At 42.2% G+C, this 27093-nt stretch overlaps 2 protein-coding genes across 2 annotated transcripts; both read right to left on the bottom strand.

The window, feature by feature from the left end:
* Positions 1 to 2995: 2995 nt before the first annotated feature.
* Positions 2996 to 20791, bottom strand: IVD (isovaleryl-CoA dehydrogenase). Its single transcript, XM_062576417.1, has 12 exons — positions 20638 to 20791; positions 18517 to 18606; positions 16533 to 16584; positions 13449 to 13618; positions 11698 to 11791; positions 11053 to 11189; positions 9897 to 9993; positions 7206 to 7299; positions 5880 to 5961; positions 5298 to 5402; positions 4568 to 4640; positions 2996 to 4418 (listed from the first exon to the last, which is right to left on the bottom strand). The coding sequence occupies exons 1-12, from the start codon at positions 20782 to 20784 to the stop codon at positions 4285 to 4287; spliced, it is 1275 nt and encodes a 424-aa protein (XP_062432401.1). The 5' UTR covers positions 20785 to 20791; the 3' UTR covers positions 2996 to 4284.
* Positions 20792 to 20937: 146 nt separating this feature from the next.
* On the bottom strand, positions 20938 to 26916 carry KNSTRN (kinetochore localized astrin (SPAG5) binding protein). Its single transcript, XM_062577441.1, has 8 exons — positions 26816 to 26916; positions 25305 to 25437; positions 25096 to 25152; positions 24748 to 24847; positions 23112 to 23226; positions 22639 to 22700; positions 22411 to 22485; positions 20938 to 21413 (listed from the first exon to the last, which is right to left on the bottom strand). The coding sequence occupies exons 1-8, from the start codon at positions 26874 to 26876 to the stop codon at positions 21282 to 21284; spliced, it is 735 nt and encodes a 244-aa protein (XP_062433425.1). The 5' UTR covers positions 26877 to 26916; the 3' UTR covers positions 20938 to 21281.
* Positions 26917 to 27093: the final 177 nt, after the last annotated feature.

Below are 27093 nucleotides of genomic sequence, written 5' to 3'. Positions count from 1 at the left end.
CTTTAAAACAAATGCCCCTGTTATGTTTGTAAAACAAGCATTACCTTGCACTGTAGGTTCCTGGTTAAAACTCTGGTTTTGGACATGGCTTGGAGGAGCTGTGGTCCCATCTGCCCTGAAAAGCACGAGGCAGGATGCTAGAGAGGCAGGATGCTAGAGATGCAATAGCCTATCTTATCTGCCACATCTCCCACCCTAGTGGTAGCAAAAAGAATTTGTTCATGTTCTTCTACTTGTCTTTCAACAAGAATTTCTGCATCAAACGCACATCTGCATGGGGTTCTGACCAATCCCTAGCTTGACACAAGCACAGTTTTTACAGAACTAGCTTGTGCTTCCTGCACATGGCTCCAGAAAGGACTCCCAGAGCAAAGCAGCATCAATTAAGGACAGACAGAGCAGAAATTTCCTCTTGGGAATGCTGTCAGTATTCACCATAACTCAGTTGTACAGCAGAAGAGTTAGAAGTGAGTGGAGCTGTGTCAGGAAAAAACAGGCAGGAGGGCAAAACCCAGACTTCCTCTGTGTATAATGCTTAAACAGTTCAAGAACCTGCTCTTTGCTTTGAAAGCCTTGGTCTCACACTTCTAGCCCTGCTGCTAGAACTGCTGCCAAGTGAGATCCTCAGATTAGCACAGCCTTGGGTCCAAATTAGTCAAGGGCAAATGTGGCTTTCTCAGCATAATGCCTTCAGCTGCAAAATTCACCCGTAAAAGATCAAACCAAGCCAGAGCTTTGCTACCTTGAGGACATTATGCTTGGACTGGTCTTTCATCAGGTTTTTGGCCTTTGGGAATGGAGGTGCAGAGCAGCTCTGATCACACACCGCAGGAAATAAATCACCTGAGTTGAGTTCCCTAGGAGCAAGCAGCTGCAGCAAGTCATTAGAATGTGGTTTTTCTTCCCTCAAGAAATCAATAAACTGCTAACCTGCAAAACCTACCCAGCTGCTATGGGAGGGATGCTTTATACGCACAAAACAATTATGGCAGTACCTCAAAACTCATTCAGCTTGCAGGTACTGTTGATCACAAGTTCTCAATCCTATCTTTCCTAGCACAGGAAGCACGCATGGATTTCTAAAAAGCTATAAGGAACTTGCTTACGAAATACCCCCATTTAAGCCCCCCGCGCTCTCAGTGTACAATGTCAAAAATGAACTTTATGTTTAGTTTGGTGACTAATTTCCTCCACTATCCAAGCTGCTTTCTCTCTCTGACACAGTTATTCAATTGGCCAGCTAGCTGCAAACTGGGCAAGTATCTTCAAAACTATGAGAAGTGCAGTATACTTATCATGTCAGGACAATTTCCATTATAAATTGAGAGCAACAGATACCATTAAGATTGTGTGTACCAGTGTCCTTGTATGTTTTTCCTATTAGCTCTGCTGCTCTCCAGAGGAGGCCTAAGGTACCTGCCAGATATACCACTATATATTTTCTTCTAAAACAATTTTTTAAAACAATTAAAGCAAGGGTAAAAAAAAGCTGCAGCTGGTAGGAAAGAGGAAGGGAGAACAAGGAAAGGCAATATTGGCCCTCTTCCCTCTGAAGCAGGTACCAGACAAGGTCCATCCTTGCCCTCTCTTGGGAAACACCCCACAGGAACATGGGTGGCCCAGCAAAAGCATATTTGTTTATTAGGACTGCACAGAGATTAAATTCCTGCTCCCCTCACAAGACTTCCCCACTGCACTAGGAGCTTTTTTTTTTTTTTTTTTCTTTTTTTTGAATACTGTAGCAAGAACTGCTTGGCCCAAGCAAAGGTAGCCCTTTCTCCCCAGGACAGCCCATTCAACATCTCTGCAGTGCTGCTCTGAGGTGCCTGAAGTTTGATTAAGATTGATGAACCTCTCCCTTCACCCTGTCCCACAGTGTGTTAGACATGGATTCATTTTACCTTTAACTTGGAGCTGCTGATCAGCCTAGAAAGTGAGGCATTATTTATTATTTGTATTAAAAACACTCCAGCATTCACAGGGCAGGTTTAAAAAGCTGCAGTCCTTTCCAACTTAGAATACATCTTTTAAAACAACTGGAGTCTCTTGCAAGATCCTGAGGTTGTTCAAACATTCATTTCAGGGAAGCTCCTCTGGCTAGAGACAGATGACAACACAATGATTCAGAGCCAATTCTCTCTTGGGCGTCTTCAGGCAAAGTTACAGTGATTCATTTGCCTGCCAAAGAGCTAAAAACACACAGGTAAAATACGAGTTTCCGATACATGCTAGAGACACTGTGCTCCTGCTCTTTGCCACCTCTGCAAGTGCTCTCACCATCTCTTGCTGGAGAACTGCCGTTTGGATAAGAAATGAAAACTGCACCTGCTTCATGGGGTGGATGAGCCCTGCTGCGTACCCTGCGGCACCACTCACTATCTACGTGCCCTGGCCACAGCTTGCTTTGGGGGGGGGGGGGGGGGGGGGGAACAAAAAATAAGCCAAACCACAGATCCGGAAGGAAACGTGGGTGCAAAGGAAGAAAGGAAGGGAGGGCACTCGGCTGTGCTCCTCGTGCCTGGATGATGGAGGGGCCACAATGGCAGGATGAGTCAACAACAGCCTCCTCATTCCATAGGTAGAGGCAACAGGACGGGGCTCAGCAGCTTAGGGCTGCATTACTCATCACCACAGGCATGTGTGATCCAGATCACTGGGGCAACTCCAAAACCTCCTGCCTGAAAACTCCCGTGGGACACTAGATGCTTGCATAGGGTGCAGCAATAGCAGCAGTTTTGTACAAACCTTACTTGTGCTGCAAGGCCCATTTTCAAAATATTTCTAAGTACAGTTCAAAGAAGCATACTTGATAGGCAAAGCCACTTAAGTCCACACTCTGCTTATGCCCATCTCCACTAGCTTTACCCAGAGATTTACACTTACTCAACACTGACAATTAATCCCTGGGACAACCGCAGACTGACAGTCCTCCAGTGCAGCCGAATGTACATGAAGGGAGAAGGTACTGCACCATGATTTTAGAAGTTGCTTCTGCTTCTAGAGGAACTGAAGTTTTATTGGCCTTTTGTATAAATACTTGGTGACCTAGCTGGCAATACAAGAAAGTGAATTTTTCTTCAGTCTGTAGCATTTTAAAATTCAGTATTAGTTTCTGTCACCTAGGACAGACAGACATTAACTACAACCAAAAACAACACAAAAAGCTTTAAGTTTTTCTATGTTAAAACTATTGGGAGGTTGCCTATATGGTAACCATTTAATTCATTCCTCTGTCATGTTTACAACAGCCCATTTTCCTTCATGATTCTCTTTGACACTGCAGCATGTACTGCAGTTTTCCATAATAATATTAGGTACACCTTAGTTTGATGTATTTAATACTCCCTGAAAACAACCACAAATACTGTTGCACTCACTCTGACTCCCTCTAACCAAGCAAAGGTGGAGTGTAAGTACATGCTTTCACCAAAGAACAACCTGCCAAAAACAAACAAACAAACCGAAACCAAAGGTCAGCCTCCTTCTGACTGACTCATTCATGGATATCACAATATAGGTCTGACATTCCCAGAATTCTGTTCCCAGAATGGATGGTTACACTTCGGAACAGATAACACAGCAGGAAGCAGTCAGTCAAGAGTAAGGACTTCAGCTGCACTGAAATATCTTGAGAAGCAGCTGGAATAGGAAAGGAAGGAGGCAAATAAATAGAAGTGGTGTTTTAATGAGGTTTTAGTAATCAAGGCCTAAAACAGTGCTTGTTTGGCTATGATATTTTGATGTTCATGATAGCTACCCCCCATGATTCGCTGGCACTGAGTTTCCCAAAATGGAAGCAATTAATCCCATTGGATTGCAATGGGAAATTCCTCCGTCCTGCAAGAGCATGCTAAATGCTAGCTATTTAATGGCACTCAGTTTTTAAAGGGAAGAAAATTACTCCCTAGTCCGTATTTTTGGATTGACTTTCCGTACTCAGCAACGGCTGCCTCCTGTTCCAGGAATAATGTTCAGCAGCCTGCTCTGATGGTGATATGTCCCCTGGACGAACCTCAGCTCTGTAGCACTTAGAATCCGGATGGCTTACGAACAGGATGAATCAGGTTGATCATGAGAAGAAAAACACATTTTTCCTTCTATCCTACTGTCTGATTCATTCTCTCAGTAAAGCCTAGCCCAGCAGCATCTGTTCATAGGGCAATCAGGAAAGAGTCCACAAGCAACAATCCCAGAATCTCAAAACAGGAAGAAAAAGTTGTGCGCCTCAGCCCTACAGTCAAAGGCCTCTTGGTAGTCAGGGTGCTGTCTCTCCGCTGGTTGTTATTACTTAAAAGCAGCATTAAATGCCCGGCCAATGATAAGTCTGCGCACTTCACTGGTGCCTGCCCCAATCTCATAGAGCTTGGCATCACGCAGGAAACGCCCCATTGGATAGTCATTGATGTATCCGTTCCCACCTACAACCAAAAAGAAGTCACAAGTCACATCTCTGATTTTAGGAACTACTGGTGGGAGAGGCACATGTCTTGCACTATGTTTGGCTCTCTGTGGCAATCACTCAGTCTCTTCCTCAAAGAAGCAAACACTGCCAGTGACTGCGCCTTACCGAGACACTGAATCCCATCCAGAGCCACCTGGGTAGCACATTCTGCTGAATAGAGAATCACTCCTGCACAGTCCTAATGGAGAGAACAAAAATCACTGACAGTCAGGAAAGGTGTCACCTAACCTTCTCCAATCTCCTTGTTGCTCTGACCTTTCCATTACTCTGCAAACACTTGCTAATAACTCTGAACTACTTTACCACAAAGGCATAGATTCATTCCCCAGTATGGAAGAAAACTCAGCAGTCTTTCTGTCACTGCAGAAGACTTGTATCGGGTCCATAAAGGACACACGAAGAAAGAGCAAAAGAATGCAGGAGGGGAGTGCATCTCTCCCATGCATGCACATCATGCCTAAAGGATACCAAAGTGATTTGATATGGGATGTAGGGCTCTACTAGTTCTCCAACTGTTAAACACTTGGTCCCCTCCTGACTGACATATTCACATGTGGTGACAGTGTCAGTTGTGGAGATGACACCACCTTGGAATGACTGCTATAACTCCTTAAAATAACCAGGATATTGTGTTTGGGCTCCCAGTAACACCTAACAGTACTGCTAATTTTGCTGCCTTCTGGAACTAGGCTTTCTTTTTCTTTAGGGGAGAAAAAAGTACTTGGAGAGCTGTGAGCTGAAACTCATAGTACAGAATCTCCACCACACTCACAGTTTGGGACCAAACTGAAAGGAACTCCCCTGGCATACAGAGTCCATGTGGAAGCAAGCTCACCTTTGCATTGAAATGGCCTTGGTCGCAGGCCTTTGCTACATTGTAGACGTACTGCCGACATGCCATCAGCCGCGTGTACATATCAGCCATCTTGCCCTGCATGAGCTACATGTCACAGCAGAAGACAAGAGATATTTTATGGGTATTAAAACAATGTGAGATCACAGATAGCAAGAGGATGATTATTTTCTGCATGAGCACTGAGGATCAGAGTTGTTCTCATAGGGCATTCCCTGTGCTATCGAGTAGAAACCAGACAACTGAAACCAGGTGGATGTGGTGAGGAAGCTTAAGGATCTGTTGAATCATGAACTCCCAGACATCAAGGTTAGTGGAAACATGCCATTCTCAGTCCTTCACCCACTGACAGTGAGTGGCCTCAGATAAACAGGGTCACAGGAATGCGTTCACCTTTTTAATCACATCATTACATCATGCAGCCCCAGCAAAAACTTCAAATATCTTTCTCCACGCAAAGCCCTAGTTCTCCCATGACAGAGAGAATTGTCTTCCCAGGGTGTTTTTCTTTTTCTTTTTTAAAAGAGAAAACAAACATTATTTGTAATCACTTTCCTGTCTCACCTGGAAGTGGCCAATTTTCTGTCCAAATGCTTCTCTTACATGTAGGTATGGAAATGCATGATCAAGAACAGCTTGCATGAGCCTAGGAAAGACATAGATAGTGAGAAGGGAAAAGGAAGAGGAAGAAAACAGAGTAATTAACAGACAAGCAATAATTCATTCTTGGAAGCTCAATCTAAGAGAAAAAGGTTCTCAGGCACCTAGAGAAGGATGCTACTGCCTTCCTATAGCTACACTAAAACAATGCTAAAAATAAAATCCAAAGATCCCAGTTTTCTGCCTTATGCTCTACACACTGCTCATTTGGGACACATCTTGTGGTAAGGTCTTACCTTCTTAATTCAGGGGACTGAGATGGAGGATTGAAGAGCTCTCTTACAACTGTAGCTAGGACAGTTTTTGCTGCCTTGCATCTCCAAAGAAGACCAACTCAAGGAGTACTAGCTAATACTATAAAAAAAGTGCAGACAAGAATGAGAATAGTGAAAAATCCTCCTCCTGCTTTATGGAAGATAAATCTTTCCATATGAGGGTTAGAACAGAGAGGGAAATTAGGGGGACAAAAGTGCTGTACGGTAAAAAGAATTACTAGGGAGCCTAAGGACTGAGTAAATGAAGTACAAACCTTTTATTCAGTGGTCCTTCTATGTGAGAGCCTAGATAATGTTTTAGACTTTAAAGAAATTGAGCCATAAACAAGGAGTTGGTTATTCCAAGCAAGGTAAAGCCATCCCTGGAAACATTTAAATCAAAACTATTTTTTTTTCAAAAGCATGTTCCGGAGGGCTGTTCCAGGGAAGAGCATAGCCTGTGCTATACTGGAGGGCAGGAATTTGAAAATTTTCCCTGTGGCATTGTGTCCTCCACTCCTTGTTACTCAGAATACGAGAACATATATATGTTCTCAAGCTGAGAAAAACAGCGTGAGCAATGAGGACATGAGGGGAGCTAAAGAAAAACACATGCAGAGCAGAAGCAGAGTGAGCCGTGGTTGCCATGGAGTACCAACTGTGTGACTGCCTCTCCGGAAGGCCCTCAGACCGAAGATGATTACAGCTGTGAGCAACTATGGCACAGCTGAATAATTCTCAGTGGCCATGGGATCTCCCTGTTCCTGCATCCTCTACTTCTTGCATCCTTTGCAAAACTCTGACCCAACCACCTCTTCTCAGCTATACTTCGCTCTCCAGGCCTGCCTAGCAACTCAGTTCTTCATCTAAGACAATTTTCTGAGAGGTGCAACTCCAGTCTGAGACCCACCACATTAGGTGACCATGAAAGACTCTTCTGGCCTTAAAAATCTGTGAAAGATGAAAGAATCCTTACCCCAGTGGCCCACCAGACAGCACAAGTCTCTCCAGGTCCAAGCCGCTCATCAGAACGTAGACTCCTTTACTCAGCTGCCCCAAGATATTTTTGGCTGCAATCAGCAAAGGAAAGTGACTTATCTACATGCAAAACTGAGAAGATAAGTGGTTGTCCAAGGGTTTATATTCTCTGGGGAGAGGATTCAGTCAGACACTTTTGCCTTCCTTTCTGGCTTGAGGCACAAGCACTCAGGATGAACTAGACAGGCTCTGAGTTTTGATACATATTCCTCCTACTACTGAAATATCTTTCCAATCCAGCCAAAGTCAAAAAGAAAATGGCAGTAAAAGGTTAAAATGTGCATTCACAGTCACTGCTATTCTACTGCCTGCTTTCCAGAGATCCTCTAGGTTTAACATTTGTATCAACAAGTACAAGAAACTTAGTAGCCTGGGAGCACAAAGTAAGAGTCCTCTTCTCCAACCCATTAGTTTCCGTCTAACTCAAACTGACAGTGACCAAATACTGTTACCATAAGATGCCTACTAATCATGTATTTGAAACAAATGAATCCCAGTCTGATGTACTCAGGTCATCTTTCGGGGCATTCCTAATACAGAAACCAGAAGTTGCACAGTCAACAAGCCAAAACTCACCACTTACCACATGTTGGGGCAATAAACATTGGCCTTCTGAGATTGAGAAATACAAACAGACATCATCCCCCTTTCTGTGAAGGAGGCTGAGCAGAACATTGCATTTGTTACAAATACATGTTTTAAAAGACAAGTACTATTCCTGTGAAAATGGAACAGAAAAATATTCACATTAGATAATGGTTGAGAAGAAAAAACTTGGAAACCCATGTTACTTAGGGACAATCTAAAGCGTGTGCTGATGTTCACAAGCATAGAAGGAGAGGGAGGAATAAAAAGACTCATCTCCTCACAGCAAGGCTGTCCCCTTACAGTTAGAGGGGAACTTCAAGCCTAACAACTGTGCTTGGTAGATGGACAGAGATTATCCATAATCGTGCCATATAAAAGAGCCGACAAATACTTCAGGCTTTGATCACAAGAGATCTGAGAAATGTGATATGTAAACTTAAAGTAAGACAGGACTTGTGGACACGTGCAGATATTCTCTTGAAGCAAACAGTCTGTTTTTCAGTGACAGAAGCTTAAGGACTGCAATATCTCCTGCTTACTGATGAGTATGTTGATGGGTTTCATGGAGAAGTGCAGCCTCTGCAGCATGTTATGGGAGCTAGAAAGAGGAAGGAGAATGAAACTCAGCTCTCTGAGAAAAAGCTTAGGACCTCTACAGATGAGAAAGAAAAGTATTAATAGCAAATGCTACTTTAAAGAACAGAACAGAAACACCATAATCAGTAATAATAAAATGATGAAGCTGCTCATGAGTGATGACATCTCAGAGATGAAAAGAGGACTGACTAGCCTGAACATTTTCCTGTACACCCAGGGAAAAGGGATGGATAAGCATGCAGTGGGCTGAAGGATGTGTCTTCTGACTGCACAAGGAGGGGCAGTCTCACAGCATAAAACTATCAGGGCTCTGAACTTGCTTTTACCAAAGCAATATGACTGAGTGAATCCACAGAAAACACTTACTATGAGAGAAATACTAGATATTCAGTGGAACACAGTGAAACCCAGATATTTTAAAGCGGATAGAACTGTAGTGCTAGAAGAGGATATTTTGATCAATAAGAGAAACATCCTGCAGACATATGAAAAGGCATCAGACTGGTTCAGCTTCCAAAGTAAAAGATCAAAAGCTGTACTAATCACTAGAGTGTGAAGCGTGCTAACTATTAACACTGCAGTGATGCACTTCTCTGAGTTATCACAAAATGGAAATCCTGTAACCACAAAAACATGCTGTTCTGTATGGATGATTATCCAGAAGATGATCTGAATGCACAGGCACTAGTCTTTCTGCTTTTAGGGTGGAGGGATCCAGTAAAGTTAAAAGTATCAGATTTCAGCTGACACTGAGTACTACAAAGCAGCTTTTGATAGTATATGGGAAGCAGAAGAGTTACTTGTTCTGCAGATTCATACTTATGATTTTCAGGAATTCAGATAAAGGATCACTCCACTTGCTATACAGTGGCTTTGATTTTTTTTTTTTTTTCTATCAACAAAAACAGCCATTGTAGTAACAAAAATAGCCATTAGCATTGCTCCTCATAAGGCACAGCCACCATCTTGCTGTTCTAACTAAAGGGGAGGTGATGTCCTTTTTCAGGCCCTAATCTCAGAATTCAGGAATGTTATAGGCAAACCAAGTCTGTCAGGCAGTTTCCAGTGATTTTGGAGAAAAGAAACTTCAGGGCTAATATGCTCTTCCGTACACCAGATGGGGAGCTCTAAAGGCAACAAAATAATCAGCAGTTTCTTTAGAAACCTCATGCAGGCTTTGCAAAAGCAGTGATTAAGAGCAGTGTCCCTGAGGGCGAAACAGGAGTGATCTAACAAGTGATGTGCTCATTCAGTAGAATCCACCAGAGAGCACAGCATTTTTCTTGTTTCCCCAGCTCTCCTGTGCGGCTGCCAAAGAGCAGACAGCTATCTAGAAAGCCCTCTAGGTCAGTCTGAACATGCATGTAATTGCTGATCCAGTTTGCCTGACCAAGAAGAGAGGGACTCACCACATGCATGTGGCCATGACTTGAACTTAACTCACCTGGGATCTTGCAGTCTTCAAAGATCAATTCACAGGTATTAGACCCTCTCATTCCCAGCTTATCAAGCTTCTGGGCTGTGCTGAAACCTGGCATTCCCTGCAAAGTCATAACAGGAAAATCAGATTTTATTTAGCCTTTCAGAACTGAGAGGTTTGAAATCATTACAGACTTCTAGAGTTTCCCTGACCACATGAATATGCGCAGTGTACCAGAAAGGGAGTCAGAGTGAACTATCTGCTCCTGGAACAAGCACAGGTGTAAGTGGAAGTGTGAAGAAAGCAAATAAGCAGGGAAACATGTACCCCTGGGGGCACCATGCTAACTAGACAAGTGAGTCCATTTTCTAAACAGTGAATAAATTGCGACCCGGCCAGCTGCCAACACTGGCACTGCTCTAGAGTAAGCATTATAAGCTTTGGCCAGTGACTGAACTATTCTAGCTGCTAAGCTGGGTAAGTCCATCACAGTGTTTTCACTGAACTCAAATTTTTACATTTCCAGTATCATTTCTTTTGTCATAGCTTCCTGCCTTCATGAAATGCCTTATCCTTTCTTCCTGGTGGTAAGAGAGCTGTGTATAGTATATCTCCAATTAACTAGAGGAGATAAGGAAAAGAAAAAAAAAAGAAAAACGATCTTTTTTCCCAAGGGCTCCCTGTGTGGAGACCTGACTCTGCTCCCTTTGGCACGCTTTACTTTGTGTCCATGCTTCTGAAGGGACAGTGCAAGAAAATTCATAGAGTTATTTTAATGTCTCAATATTAAAAATGCAAGAATAGATAACTGGATAATATGGCAGATCTACAGGGCCTCCAATACCCCTGACAACTTTTGGAAACATGCAAGCCCTTTCATATTAGGCTTTTCTCCATTATCTCTACAGTTCTAGACCAAAGGGTGAGTTACATGTGTAGATGCCAAAATCCTAAAACTCCCAGCTTATAGAGCAATATGGTATATCACTGGGGCAGGAGACTAATCACATGGGTTTGTAAAGTTTAGGCAGGAGGTAGTTTGCCTTTGAAGAAGGGGCTGGCAGCTTATCAAGAGAAAACTAGCCAATTTCTGAAAAAGTCAGTTAGGGTGAAGGATGGTAGCTCCAAAACAGACAAAAATAAAAATTGAGAGGCTTATTATAGAGTAACTTAAACCTACCTTCTCCACAATGAATGCAGTTATACCTCGGGAGGCTGGAACAGCATTAAGGTCAGTTTTAGCATAAACAATGAGAACATCTGCATCTGGCCCATTGGTGATCCAAAATTTACTCCCATTCAAAACAAAATAGTCCCCTAGAAGCACAGAGATGCATGCAATTCATTAGCTCACAACAGAATACCACCTACCCCTTCATCCACATTATTTCAGAGCGGGCTTCCAAGGATGCTCTTTAAGACTTCACAAAGAGCATGCACTAAGTCCCTTCCAAATTCAAGAAAATGTTTTTCCTTTGTTTCTGCAGTCCAAAGATCGAGTTTAATGAACACTTGTCAAACTAAGGCATGTGGCACCGGTTCCACCATACCACTACCTTCCACCTCCATAACCAGAAGTGAGAGACCAAAAATGTGTCCACTTCTGAACATTCAACCACCCATCCTATGTCTTCACTATTTTACTTTATTATACACTGTGACTTTCCTGGGAGGCAGCATAAGCCCGGGAACACGGCTGGGATATACCTGAGATTGAATGTTCAGAGTTTTGGGGAGGCTAACATAAATTTACAAGAGCCATTATTTATGCTGGCTAGGGGGAAAACTGGCATGACCTATCCAGGTAGTATATGACACTGTTTACCTTTTCTATCTGCCTTCAGCTTCATGGAGACAACATCAGATCCAGAATTAGGTTCACTCATTGCTAATGCTCCAATGTGCTCCCCACTGATTAGCTGGAAAGAAAGACAAACATAAGAAAAGGAGGGAAAATAGTACTGTTGCATTTCCATTCCCTCTTCAGCCTGTCTTTTTCTGCACTGAATCTCAATAGTAGTTGTTCTACTTAACCTGCAGGTGAGGATTCTACCCTTGTTCCCAGTACAGTCCTTGCAGCAAGCTCCCTTGTGCTGCTGTGCTGAGGGAACAGAGAATCACAGTAGGATGAGTTGGATGACTCAGCTCATGTCTGAGTTAGCATTTTAAAAGCAGAGCTGTACTCATCTATCTCCAGGAAGGTGCCAAAAGAACCATGCAGACAGCCATATGCCTCTCCCAGACTCCTTGTTCTGTGCTTTATGACTGCCCTTTTAAATAAACTGAAGTGGTTAAAAACAAAAGGCCAGTGAGGAGGATGAAAAGAGATTGCAAACTGCTTAGCAATGTGCTTATTGCCCAGTCCCCCCACACTCGTGCTAGGATAGCAGATGGACACCCTCCTTCTGTGCCTGCTCATGCCAGGCTCTGGCATAGCGGTTGCTTCCTCTTCTCCGTTCCTTTCATCTTGCCCTTTTCTCCTTGCCTTTTCTTTCTTTTTTTTTTTCTCCTGTGTACCTTCTTCTATCTTCTCCTCCTTTTGATCTCTCATTTTTAAAAAACAGTTTCAGTGATTAAGATCGATGTTCAACCAACTCAATCCATCAGTGGATTTTAACAGAAGCCTTAGTGTCATGCTGAAAACTATCTAGTGCACCGTACAGAACAAGACTTGTCTCTGGCTTACCATTAAGTACTCTCTTAAGAGCCAGGATGAGTAAAAACCAAAATGGTTGCCTATCTTATATTGAAAGCCAGTGAATGAGGGTATTAAAATACACCTGAGAAACAACTATCACATCTGGGGTTACATACTGCCAGCCTGCACGAGAAGGCTTTGAGGAAGCAATAGAGCACTTTGTATGCAGTTTGTTTCTCTACTGGCTTTGTTTCTCTATAAGTTTAAATACTGAAATCTCTTTAACAGACTCTTAGGTTACAAACATGAATGCCCCCTGAATGATGAAGATGCTCTTAACCATAGGAGAACCAAGCATTCAGACATCCTTAAGATGCTACACACCATAAAAGACAAATTCATCCTTGCACATGGCTGTACAAGAGATACAAATCTGCTGGCTTGCTGCATGCTAGAAAACTTTTCCATGGTTTTGTTCTGTTGCTACCTACTTGAAACAAGTTCTCTTTTCTCTTTTTCTGAGAATCGTTTCATAAAAGAATTCACGCTACAGGAGAAACATGTGAGAGAGAGAGTGATAACACTGACTCTTCTCACCTGAACTGCACATAAAAGCTCATCTCCACAAGATCTTTCCTACTAACATTAAGAGGAAGAGGCTGGCACTGTAAGGAAATGACAGCAGCAGAAGCTTCAACCCAGCCCAGTTTAGCATATACTGCTGATAGACATGCAAACCTGCTCTGAGACAAAAGAGGTAGTGCCAGACCAGATCAGCAATGGCAAAGTGAAGTCCAGTGAACTTTCTCATACTTCTAGTGTCCTAAATCCTACAGTGCTCCAAAATACATTATATTTTCCTCACATGCCTCATGTTTCCTCACACAGTTCCAAGAAAATAGATCTTTCTAATTTCACCTTCTCTGCCAATCATATACCTTAGGCAAGTACTGCTCTTTTTGTGCTTCATTGCCATTCCGTACTAGCTGGTTAATACAAAGGTTTGAGTGGGCACCGTAACTGAGTCCAACAGCAGCTGATGCGCGAGAAACTTCCTCCATCACCAGTACATGGTCCAGATACCCCATAGCAGATCCACCATATTTTGCTATCAAAAAAAAAAAAAAAAAAAAAAAAAAAGGAAAGAAATACTCACATTAATCATCATGGAGTAAATCACACATGCACAAGACCCCCAGGCTGAGTTGCCTTGAATGACATCTCAGACAAACAAGGGCTTCTGTTTCTAACTGACACTATCCTTAAGCTGCCAATACTTGCCCAGTAGTGCAGATTTCATGTTAACTATGCCCAAGTGTAACATAATGCTATCATGAAAATTAAACTCCAAATATGTAGAAAGAACAAATAGAAAGGACAAAACCTGTTTCAGAGAAGAGTCAATATAAGACAACCTGTGGGAAAGAAGCTGGCAGAGGGAAACATCAAGCTACTTCCAACAGCAGGAGCTTCAGGAGAGACTGCTTTTATACTAGTCAAATAGACTAGTGGCAACTTATATTAGGTGAAGGGACAAAGGAGTAGTGGCAAGATTTGTGAAGTCCAAATGTTTGTCATAAGCAGCACATAAGCATCCCAAAATAAATGAGGAACCCTCAAGCTGCTCAAAATGTGGGACATTAGGGATTTCTCTATGTCCACAAGTGTGGAGGAGACCAGCGTTTTGAGTGACAACCAGTTTGGAATGGGTAAGATCCTGAAATTAAACTGCTATAATCCAACAGTGGCCAGAATTTGGAATTCAACATAGGATGAAGCGAGTCAGAGCAGCACGACCTTCATAACTGGGAATCTAGTGAGACACACTGAGCTAAGTCTAAAACTGGTGATTGATAAATTAAAGACAGGGTAGAATAGAAAGAGAGAAGGTAGGAAAAGGGAAGGCTGAGAAATACATAATGGGCTGGAACAGGCTGAGAATCCCTTATAAATAGATACATACCATATATGTATGTATGTATATACACACCGTACACACAGAATCACATCGAGAAGTAAAAGCTTGGTTTTACAGGCAAGAAGCAAGTGATTGTATTGGTAAGAAATGAATTAAAGCAGAAGGATGCAGACACTGCAAACTAGTCAGAGAGGTCATCTAGGAGCACTTAATGGTCATTAACCTGAATGCTTTGAGGAAGCAGCAACAAGAGTAAGAGCAAATATGTCTATATGCTCAGCGGAGCACTCAAGAGCTGAGTACATAACCCGAGCTGAAAGACAGCTACTGCCTCTAATTCAACAAATTAACACACCAGCCACCAGCATTGGGTAAAGCCTTTCAGGACTCATTTTGACTCCCATCTCTATCAGCAAGGCACTTTATCTGAAATCTCCTCTCTCTACTCCAAACCACGCTTTTTGATTTTACTATCAATATACTGGAAGAAGGGAATCCTGGAAGCAAACAGGAACGCTGGATGCAAGGTTAAGGTAGGTGAATGCAGATAAATGGAGTTTCTCATTTCTAGTTTGGGCACTATGGTGTTTAATATACATATACATCTCATATACATCAAAACAAGAGAACTTTTTGCTCCTACACTACTGACTGGGTTGGATGCTGTTGCCTCAAAAACAAAAAGTTAACTCCCTCCTTTAAGCAGTATAGGCCTACAAATGCTCTGCACCACAAATGCTACAATAAAATAATCCTGCCAGACAACTTATGTAATACAAACCACAGTGTGATCTAGGGACAGAGTACTTTCAAAATGACTCTTTATACATGACCTGCCTGTATTATCGTTCCATAGCAGCTACATATTTGCACTTCCTAACTTAGCTCTTTATAAAATAAATGTAAAACTACATAAAAGCAACACAGTGTGCTTAGTTTTAAAAATGAAACAAAAAGCACCGTCATTTCAAATGCTCCCTAATAGAGTTGATGCACTGGTGTCCATCCAATCAATCATGTACACCCATAAAGTTTTATGTTTTCTTCACATCCTTGTCAATTCCAGTCTTCACTGCATACAACAAATCCGATGCTAACAAGGAAACTGCATGTAATTATACAATGAAAAATCATAAGACATAAAAGTTTGGATATAGAAAGGTTTTATCAGTAAATCTTCGAGGAAATCAAAGTAGACAGGACTCATAAGGAGATTGCTTATTTATCACGGAAATTGCTGTAAGCCCCAGGCACAACATCAAAGAAAAAAAAAAGGCAAGCAATAGAGAAAGAACAGGAGCAGCAGTAAATTGGGAAGAGTAAAGAGAAAGAAAGCAGAATTATGGACTCTTCCAAGCACACTCAGCTCTGCTGAAAGAAATGCAGAGGCATTATTTCAACATACTGCTGTTCAGCTTGCTTCTGCAGAAGCCTTTGCGCACACACATCTAGAAACACAGACTTTACGATGGGGAAATAAAGGCCTTAGTGGCTACTTTTCTCCATTAAGCATTTCCCTTCATTATGCTCTATTACTGCATTCAGCATGACCAGAGCAGTCTCTGTAATATACAACGTTAATCAAACACTTCAGCTGATCTGGACAAGGCTGAACAAAATTTACCCTGATTTTTTCCTGACTGGTTGGATGCAGCCAGCCCTCCTATAGCTATCACAGCTTTCCATAGCACTGTTCTACACCCTGTAACTCCTCCTATTAGAGACAGATGTTTGTTCTAGGATACTTTAATCTACAGCTCTTTCTTTAAAATTTACAGTAAATGCTTCATATTGGGGAAACACACGCACATTTGAGTTAGGTGCACTAAGGTTGGAGAAACCATTTCTGAACAGTACTTTTAAACTTTAAAATTCATTTTGTAATTGTCCAAAAGTCCAACAAGAGAAAAAGGATTCTGATTCAGGATAGAATAACACAAATGTCCAAAGAATGTTTTAAAAAATGGGGAAATAGGAGCTTCAGGATAGAAAGAATGTTACATCACGTACAAGTTTATTATAAACCAGAAGGGGTAAGCTTAAGCATTCTCCATTTTGTTTGAATAATCACCCAACAGATGGTAAAAGGTGGAAACAGACTTACCAGGAGCTGTGATCCCCAAAACTCCCAGTTCCCCAAGTTTCTTCCAAAATTCCTACAAACACAGAACAAGCAATCAGTCCAGAGCCACAGTCAGGGAAGTAGGATGAGCTCACGGGACACAGCTATTGGCCTTATCCATATGAGACCTGAGATAAACACACAGATTCCTCCCATAGCAGCAACTCCATTCTTGGGACTTGCATCTCACAAGACTTAAGGACACTAGTTACACTGCATATAAGTAGTCTGCTGACTTCAGTGAGATAATACACAGTGATAAATTTCATTCTGCAGGGGTAAGTCCTAAAGGTTTAAATCATTGGCCAGTTTAAGGAGAATTTTGATGAATTAAAGCCTCCCATTAACTTCAAACACTACACTTTCATATAGTACATCTTGCTAAAGAGCAACTAGGATCTTGTGACTTAAGTCACTTATGCTGGCCTTTGCCTCCCATATGCTTGTCACAGGGCCTGCACCTAAAGCTTTGGCACTGTGTAGACCTGTTAGCCAGTATTTCCCATGAATAGCAGTTAGCGTAAGTAATCCATGACTGAACCCTGGGAAATACTGAGGAGAGTTGCTATAACTGAGTGATTTATGACTCTTCCAGTAAAACAAAAGCAGGTAACTAAAGCTGAGGTAGCATCATTGGAGAGATAAAGGAAGGAATGTTACAGTCGTGGCAGGAAAATCCATTGCTGAGGCAAGCAGTGCTACTGCCTGCATCATGCAGTGCTGGAAAAACTACAGAAGGAGAATGCAACAAAGAACTTGCAGACACTTTGGACTTACCAAACTAAAGGAGTGAAACACATGATGACTACTCATGTACATAACCTCTAGGCTCCTGAGACTGCCAGGACAAGAATCACATGGGGACTTCACAACTTTGCTTAGTATTGCATAGTTGGTCACACATCCTACAAAGCTCCTCTGCTAGAGGACATGCTGTCCTTCTTTGCTGCTGACTGCCGACTTGCCTATTACCAAATTTATCACTCCCACTCCTGCAACACCACCACCCAGTGACTGATGCACTGGAGCCACAAGCACAAGCCACAGAACTACAGGCTGATCTGCGACGTACATATCAGCTGTATCTGGCACATAGTGTCATAGAGCACAAGGGAAGCCACAGCACAACACAGCAGCAAAGGATGCCATCATTTAGGGGTGCATCTGCTACAGGGGACATTTCCTTGGTGCTGCCTCAGACAGCAGCCTCTCTGCTACACAATGGACAAGTAAGTGAATGCTTGTCACATGGTCTCATGGTCCAGCAATAAGAAAGTTATCTGTAGATAGTCTTCATAGACTTCAAAAAGTATTATTCAGTAGCACTGGATGACATCTGGTGCAACGGACTAAATTTACATGCTTAACTTCAAAGCTGTGTGTGTATCCCTGAAAATGACAGCATCAGAGCTCTGGGCAATTCTAGCAGTTACCTGAGCTTTAAGTTTTGCGGAGCTTATGAAAATCAGTGGTGAGGACATGAAACTGTCCTGCTCAACAGAGCTTGACATTTTTTGTTACGAAGGTAAGTTTCAGCCTCACAATGAAACAACTCTACCTTTCAACATTTGCATGCAGTATTTTCACAATAAATTTGACAGGAAACTCTCAGACGTCTGAGAAAGGATGGTGCACAAAAGAATCCCCATACTCTGTGCAGTAGCTAGGAGAATGCAAGGTACACGTTAGGGAAGGAGTTTTGAACAGAGCCAGGGAGAAACACTACAACAGAAATCCAAAAAAGCAAGTCAGAGGCCCGACCATTATCACTCTACCTCCATTTTTTTTTTTTTTTTGCTGGATGCTGTCCATTAACATTTTCTTTTTGACTTTCAGGTTTGAAAAGTTGATGAGTATGTTCCCATGGTGTGGGCTGGGATTCCTTCTCTGCACTAAGGTACAGCTCAAAGCACAGACTGGCTTTGACTACCAAAATCTATTCCAAATGCACACAGGAAGCGCTTACCCGCATGTCTTTGAATTCATTTTCCTGGTCAATCTGTTGGGCCTTTGGAGCCAAATGCTCTTGACAGAACTTTGTCATGGTCTGTCTAAGCTAGGAAAAGAGGGAGAGAGAAACATGCACATTAAACCCCATCAATATATTGTCATTCTCCTCCCTGGGATACTTCCAATATTCCCTTGCCAGACAGGATCTCAAACCCAGAAGCACAAGAGGATAAGGAAATCAAAGTTTTAGGTCATAGGTTGAAAGACGATACAAAAGGCCCTTTAGGCTCTTAAGATAGGGTGTTAATGGAACTAAATTTCACTCAGAATCTAATGTTAAACATCTTACCCCAAAATGAAAGAATGCTACTGAACTACTTCCAAATACGAGGTTTTGGTGGAATGTTTTTGGTCAGGAAATTTTGAAAGCTGATAAACAGATTATGAGGTATTATACCAACCCAGTAGTTGTTGCTGTACACAGGTATCTGCATATTATTAAATGTAATAAGCATATACATCAATTAAAATGTGTCAGTATAGCAAATTAGAACTACATTAGCTATCCTAGTATTTTCTAAAAAATAGAAAACCTGATAGAATCAGGTATGCTGGTTGTTTGAGTGCTAACATTTCTAAATCCTTTTCTAAATTCTAAAATTTTAATACTCGCATGTATTTTCCAGAGGTCTATATGCATTTCATAAAAGTAGGAAAAATGAGTACAATATCTTAAATGCATACAATATCTTAAAAAGGGAGATTTAAAAATTTTGTCTAAGTACTATGGTACGGCTTTAAAATTCTATTCTTTCCTTTTGGTTCTTCATCAGCATGCATTGGGGCTAGTAAAGAGACTAAACTGACAGTCAAGAGACTGAAGTCCTCTGCTGTTTAACCAAAACCCGTAGAAGGGCAGCAGCAGTAAACCAAACCATAACCAGGATGCTCTGCCTCTCTCTCTCAATCTACAACAGAAAGAGCTTCTTTAAAAGTAAGAATATATTTTAGTTTCCATGGCCACATAGATCTTGGATCCCAGTACTGCCAAGCAAGTTTCTCTTCCAAGACAGATACTTTTTTATTTTTCATGTTTGTCGCTTCCATTAAGACAAAGTTGACGTCAGCAAAGTTGTTGAGCATAAAGCTACGTAAATACACTTTATCATCATGATCATCATAAAAAAGCTTATAATCATTACAGATTGGGGGTGGACTCAAAGGAGGCACCCAAACACTCCAAGCAGGCTTGTGACACTTAGACTGCTCTTAACATTAAACAAACTGTGAGTTACCAAATTTTTCCCCCCTCAAAGCTTTTTCATTAAGGGGATAGAAACTATGGAAATATTTTCTCCTTTTACAGCTACTAAATATAGAAGCACAGAGAAATATTGTGCTTCAGGATTGATAGGGCTATGTCACCTACACTATGAACAGAAGACAGCTAAAGAATAATACAGTATTAAGGAAGAAATAAGAATGAACACATTATTTCACGCATTTGCACACTTGCATTGTCAAAAGTATCTAGAAGGGCTATACATCCAGCTCTGAGCAGTGCTACGTAAGTATTTAGTCTAATTGGCAAAATGCTTTCATTCCACACCCCGGGGCAGCAGGGAATAAACGCCATGATGGTGAGCACTAGGTTGGCACTGAACACAAGTGAAACTCGTAAAGCCAGGAATTAATATCCCAAAGCTGCAGGTCCCCAGTATAAAACAGACAGGAGAACAAGCTGGGGAAGCTGCAGCACTTCTGAGAGGATTTGACTGGACCCAGTTCGTTTCGATTTTGTAAGTAACTGCATCTCGCATCAGGCTGTCTTAATGCGAATGCGGGGAACCTGCTCGGGCAGCGCTCCGTTTCGCAGTGCTTGTTCCGAAGAAGGCGGAAGGGTCGAGGAGCCCAGCAAGGCGGCCTCGCGGCCGGCGCTGCCTTGCGGCCGAGGGAAGCGCGGAACGCCCCGGCGCCGCGGCCGCCCGCTCCCCGGCGCCCTCGGGCCCGGCCCCCGCCACGGGATTGGCTGCGGCGGCCGGCCTATCAGCGCCCGCCCCCGCGCCACACCCCCCCCTCGCGAAGGAGCGCGCCGCCCCCCACTCCTTCCCCGGCCCGCTCAGCTGTCTGCCGCTACCTGCCGCTGCTCATCGCTCAGCCCGTTGACCGTGTCGTCCACCGCGAGCCCTGCGCTGCCTCGCCGCGGCAGCCCCAGCCCTTGCCGCCGGCGCACTCCGCGCAGCGCCACGCCGACCGCTGCCCTGCCGACCAACGCCGCCGCCATGCTCAGCCCGGGCCGTCGTGGCGCGCAGGCGCAGGCCGGCCCCAGGGCCGCACCCCGCCCTCGCCCCGTCCTGGCTCTGGTCGTTGCAGCCGTCACAGCTGTCCTCTCTGTATTTCCAATGCATTAAACCGACAGTAACAAAGTACTACATTTATTAGTTCTATTAAATTAAAACAGGTAAGCCGCTCACGAGAAAGGCATGCGCTAAGAAACATTGTCCAGCTTACATTCCAACTCCTTCTGAGAGAGCAACAAGAGCTGCAAGCACTTAACCCTGCCTAGCAGGTCATTACTGCTGTCTTCAACCACCTGTCCCATCTCAGCCCCAGCAGTTGCTACTCCACCAGAGATAGCTCAGTAACATCCACCCAGATGCCACAATACCCATCTCATTGTTTCAGGCTGCCAGACATAAGAACTATGTTACAGTGTGAAGAGATCATTGAACTAGGAGTGAAATACATGCACAAAAATGTAGTACAGTCAGTTCTTGAGCTTCACATAGCCAGAAGCAGTTCTATCTGATCAAGCATTGCTGAACATTGCTCCACTTCTGCTTGAAAGGAGGAATGCTTCTCTAAGGACTGGTGTCTCTCTTCTTCTGCCGCTTTCCACTTAGCCATTGCTGCCTGTACAGAAAAGCCAGCATACATGAAATTATCTAACAAGCATACTGAATAGCAAAGCTAAGCTCAAAAATAACTCCAGTTAAAAATGGGAAAAGGCTTGAGACAGCAAGATAGTTCATTTGAGCTCTTCAGCACAGTCTTACTTGCTAAACTAAGATTAGTCTAGCTTGAGTGGGATATCTTTTCCCTTGCTTCTTTCAGGAAAATAGCAGTTTATCCAAGACTAAAGATTAGGAAATCTTAAGTATTTGCAATTTCATTAGGTTACCTCTTAAATTTCTCACCAAGAATTCCAGAGCTGGAATTTAAATGATTTGGGTCAGTATATACATAAAATGATTACAGCATAATACTTACTGAACCTACTTGTGCTTGCATATTTCCTAGTTCCTAGATAGACTACATGAGATCACTGGTCTGCCACTGACTCCAAATTAGATCAAGTCTTCCGAGTTCCAGTATAATATTACTGGATCTGTGTTCTTCTAGTGGTGTTTACAACCATCTGCAATACAGGCTTGTAAAACCTTCCTGGAGAAGAGCTAGTCTGAACAGAGATAGCTCCATTTCCAACCCCCCTTTTAAAAATATACATATATATAAATTTTCCCCATTATATATATTTCAATCCTGTAAGTGATGCAATCTTACTTGAAAATTATCAGTCAGTACTGTCTCTTCCTACAGCAGTTTATTTTCCGTCTTGTTTAAACTTGAATTACATACAACTCAACTTAAAATGACTTAGATGAAAGTTACCACTGCCCCACCACAAGCCTTGCTATAATTCCTTCATTTAGAAGGGGAGTAACATCTACAGTTTCCATATTATGCATTTAGTTATAATAAAATGTGAATGCCACAGGCATTCATTGCCAAGTTTTTTTTTTTTTTGAGGAATGGGCCAGCATGGGGAGGTGGAAAATAAGCTTCAAAATTTCACTCAGCACCAGACATTCCTTATGCAGTTGACTGTGAAACAAAGTTATTGTCTTACCTGAAGCACTTCCTTTTCTTTTGCAGCTGTCTGATTAAATAGCTGCAATTCTGCTATGAGCTTCTCAGTTAATAGCTGAAAAGCCAAAAGAAGATAGTTTAGTGTGATGCAGATAAACACAAATTGCAGCAAGTTTTCCCACAACAGTGGTAGTAAGGAGCAGTAGCACACAGACTTCTTGCTAAGAAAGCCTGTTTAACTAATATTACCATTTCAATATTTTCTTACCGTTGTCTGCTTCTGACATTCCTTTGTCTTTTCTTCCTCCTCCAAGATGTTGCTGCCTGTAACTGATTTGGGATATATTAATGAATCTCTAATATATAGATGACTTTGCTGTAAGAACAGCTTACAGCTGTTAACAGCTTAGCTGTTAGAAATATTTTTTCCAGCAAAAGAAGTAGACTAACTATTTTGAAAATTTATCCAGAGCAGAGTCTACTGTAGAAAGCAGAGGTATAACAGGGTTTTTCAGCTTAAGAGAGGGGGAAAAGGGGAACACACACACACACACAAAAAACCCCAGACACACACACACACAACTGATGTTACATCAGTATTTCCTGAACAAGGAACCAGAGACTTTATGCCTTATGAATACAGTTGAAATTGGAAATAAAAGGATGTTCTCCAGAGTAAGTACCACTGTGGTATATGGTACCAGTTTTGTTATTGTCGGTATTGAAATGCACAGTCCTTACCAGGATCAATGTTTCTGCTTTCTAAAATCACCATGCAGGTCTCCTGAAATTTCTTGAGCTTTTCAACTTCTTGTAAGAGGCTTTCATTCTCATCCCTTAGCTCTTTTATAGTGCCCTGCAATTAACACGGGTTGTAAGTAAATCAAGTTTCTAAGCAGAGTTTCTTCCTGGTAGCCAATAATACTGACTGTGATGCTAATGGTTTAGCAGGTGCTCTCCAAGCATCAAGAATCAGATCTTGCCCTTCTAACTTTACCACTACTGCAGGTTAATCTGTTTCAGATGCTTACTCCTGCTCCTTGACTGGATTAATACATTTAATCACATGCAGAGGTCACAGCAGTTGTTAAAAAAATTGATCCTGAAGATAATTTTTGTTTAGACAAGTCTAGCACATCTATTCTTGTGCCATACTCATCTGAGTTTTATGCAAAGACCAATGAACATAGGGGAAAAAAAAAGGGACATCTTGGAGTCTTTGAACCACATCATTATTCCCTACACAGTTCAGATATTACCAGACAATCTGATAGGCTGATCAACCTCATAAGTCTACTGCAATTCTCTAGGAGAATCAACAAGCATGTGGATTAGAGTGATTCAACTGATTAGTATCAGAAGCTCTTTGAGAATTCCATACAAGGTCTCAAAGGCTCTTAAAGAAATTAAGCTACAAGACAAAAGGAAAGATCATCTCATAGATTAGTAACTAGTTGAGAACTAGGAAATAAAATGAGCTTTTATAATTGAAGGTTACCAGCAGGACCTCTTGCACACACAGTAGAGTTTGTGCTATTAAGTGTGTCCTAAAGTGACCTGTAAAAGGTGGTAAATAATTAAATACCATTTAGGATGATAGAATCTTAGTTCAATAACGCTTGCCAAAGACTAGCATTATTCTAAAAGACTAGGCAACAACATGGCATAATAGCAGATGTAAGCTTATGCTTCTTCCAAACTAATTGAGCTAGTAATACTCAAAACAAGAATGATGTCAGCATCCCTCAAATTCTTAGTGAACAGCAGTGACCAAAACTCAAGATCTTAATTAGTAAAATTCAGGTACATACACACCTGAAGAACACTTATTTTCAATAGTGTATGTAGTTCCATACCACACACTTTGTGATGGGTAACAGAACTAGGAGAGATTTGGCAAAGGGAACAAGTCTGATTTAAGAAATTCAAGAGCTTATCTTCTGTATGAGGAGGGATGAAGTATATTAAGAGGTAAGGATGAAAAAAGAGTTAGACCTCAAGTCTTGAGTGGCAATTATGAGATTTATAGTTTCTCACAATCTAACAAGGGAGTACCTGTCAACAATGCGGCTGATTGTTTCAAGTTCACAATTACACACTTGCATATATCTCTGGCAATGAGTTTTAGATGAAATTGAAGCACTTGTGACTATTTAACAGTGATATGGATGCATTATCCAGCTAAATACATCTGCATTTCTGCTGATGGACCAATGATACCATGCTAGAACCTGTAAAAGAAGAAAAAAACCCAACCTGCTCTTACACTTCACTGGCTTCTGATGGAGACAGGATAATGAACAAGATAATCCTTTGATCTGACCCTACAGAAAGTGGAAAATAATAAGAATTGCTCAATTTACGTTCTTCTCCTTACCTGTGCTCCTGCTAGTCGGGAGTGCAGTTGTTGTTTGGCTGTTTCTAACAGCTGATTCTTGGTCTTCAGCTCTGCCTCTAATTTGTATCTGCTTAGAGGTCTGCAGAGTCAAATATCAAAGACTTATGTCAAATACCAAAGACTTACGTGCAAAAAAAGATCGGTGTTACACACCCTTTTTTACTTTCACCAAGTGTTCTTTGAATTATTTGCTCTTGTTCATGACCAAGAGAGTTTTCATCAGCATACTTGGCAGAAGCAGCTGTATGTGGGTGAGAGCTCATCATAACTCTTTGAGATAGATTATTCTTGCATCAAAGCAACTAATATTTATTTGAGGAAACATACCCTCTTGCAGCTGTCTTTTTTGAAAGTTGTTCCGTTTTCTTGGCAGATTTAGGAAACCTTAAAAGACAAGTAGAATACAATTACCACAGAAAAATACTGTATATTTACAGATTATCACGTTTGTTGGTTTGACAAAAACTACAAAATGCTAAGCCACCTTTAGAACATTTATCAAGTAATAAACCCATCACTACTTTACTTTCACTTACCCTTGGTTTGTAGCTTTGAAGACACCATCTCCTGGAATATTTGAGCTAAAGTTAAAATTGGGATCCTTGCTGAACTCCAGATCAGCTGTTTTGCTGACACATTGTTTCTTTGAAGGAAACACCATTTGCATTTCTGCAACAGAAAGACAACAATGAAAACACTACTGCCTGCAATAGATCACTTTAATATGCAAAAGTGCTTCATCTACTAAGCTATTGATTTACAGAATTCATCTTATTCAGTTAGAACTGAGAAAGCAACAACTAAAGGCAGTCTTCATATTCTATCCATGGTTCAAACTAAGCCATAGGTAGCTTGTGGTAGACAATGTTAAAACATAGTTACCAGACCAACACCAATAGGAGAGATTTTGAAAACAATAATATAGGCATGATAGTAAAGAAAGTCTCAACATCAGGCAGATAGCAAGCCACACTATTCCAAGTAAAGTTGTCAAGCACCAAAAGCTAAATATTTACAGTCCACGTGAAATTCTCAGTGTAAGAATGCTTTGTGTTTTGATTTACTATAAATAGATATACATCTAAAATAACTCTAGAGAGAACTAGCTTTCTACATAAAGTTTATTCAGCCATGAAGCATAGCTATGTGAGTATATAAAGCTTTGTTTATGTAGTAGTTTGGGGGAGCTATTTTTTTTTTGGGGGGGGGGGAGCTAAGACTTTCTCAAATGACATATCTCTATCCAATTCATAAAGCGGGGTGGGGTGGGGTGTTCTATTCCTACGCACCAGCTGTCACATTTCAAATGTTAAGTCTAGGTGCCTCATATGTATAGGAGATAAAATGCTGCAAATAGTACCTGAAGCCCTATAGAATTAAGGGCCTCTTCTGATGACCACTGCATTCAGATAAGCAAGATACACCCTCAGCAGGCCCCTAACATCACTGCTAGACCAGCAGTCATCTTAAAAGGCTCAGTCATGATTCAGATAATTACAGTCCTCCCACCTTGCTCAAAAACATAGGTTTAGCAAAAGAGTTCTAACCACAAGATCTTAAGTGGATACAAAGCAGGTGTATAATATCAATTCTATCAGAAGGTAGTCTAGCTTGTTAGCAGGCACAGCACTCATGGCTGCCCTAAAAGAAACATTTTTGTTAGTGGACCCATACCTGTTTCCCATAGTTACTATCTCAGCCATTTTCACTGACAAAAGCATTGTCAGTGTAGCATCTGCATATAAGCTTCAGGGCATTATGACTATGTATTCAGCTTTAAGGGTGTCTTAGCATGGTAGTGTTATAGCAAGAATTTAAGGTTGGGGGAAAAACACAAAAACCCACCAACTTTTAAAATGAGATTTCGTAACAGCCACTACAGACTAAACCGGTATCGGAGCTTCCTGAAAGTGGCCCGCTTGCCCTCCGTTCCCGCTGCCCTCTGCGCTGGCCTGATGCAGGCCCCGAGCACTGAGGGGCCAGAACCTCGGGACAAGGCAAGGCGAGCCAGGCCCTACCTGCCTCGCGAAGCCTGGCTGAGACGCACCTGCGGGGCCGCCACGGTGGAGCGCGCCGTACACGGGGATGCGGGAGGGCTCGCTCTCCATCCTGCGCCGCGCCGCGGCCTCCGGCCCAGCAACGCCGCTCCAACGGCTGCTCGCCTGCAAGCCGCGGCACAGACGCCCTCACTCAGAGGCGTCGCACACCCCCCCCCCCCCCTCGAGTGCTAAGGTCCGCTCCCACAGCCTACCGAAGCCCTCCTCCCACCACCGCGGAAGGGGTGTGGAGGGGAAGGACACGAAGCACCTACCGCCCTCGCGCCGC

This window comes from Rhea pennata, chromosome 5 (assembly GCF_028389875.1).
Source record: "Rhea pennata isolate bPtePen1 chromosome 5, bPtePen1.pri, whole genome shotgun sequence".
Classification (NCBI taxonomy): domain Eukaryota; kingdom Metazoa; phylum Chordata; class Aves; order Rheiformes; family Rheidae; genus Rhea; species Rhea pennata.
Note: the sequence above shows the minus strand (reverse complement) of the source record. Positions and strands in the feature narration are given on the sequence as shown.

Coding starts and splice junctions, on each gene's coding strand:
- IVD (XM_062576417.1), bottom strand. CDS start 20,784: ATGGCGGCGGCGTTGGTCGGCAGGGCAGCGGTCGGCGTGGCGCTGCGC. Junction 18,607..20,637: donor TGAGCGATGAGCAGCGGCAG/GTAGCGGCAGAC, acceptor CTCTTTTCCTAG/CTTAGACAGACCATGACAAA. Junction 4,419..4,567: donor GGATGGGATTCAGTGTCTCG/GTAAGGCGCAGT, acceptor TTTTGGTTGTAG/GTGGGAACGGATACATCAAT.
- KNSTRN (XM_062577441.1), bottom strand. CDS start 26,876: ATGGAGAGCGAGCCCTCCCGCATCCCCGTGTACGGCGCGCTCCACCGT. Junction 25,438..26,815: donor CCACCGTGGCGGCCCCGCAG/GTGCGTCTCAGC, acceptor TTTCTGTTGCAG/AAATGCAAATGGTGTTTCCT. Junction 23,227..24,747: donor CCCGACTAGCAGGAGCACAG/GTAAGGAGAAGA, acceptor TGTTAATTGCAG/GGCACTATAAAAGAGCTAAG.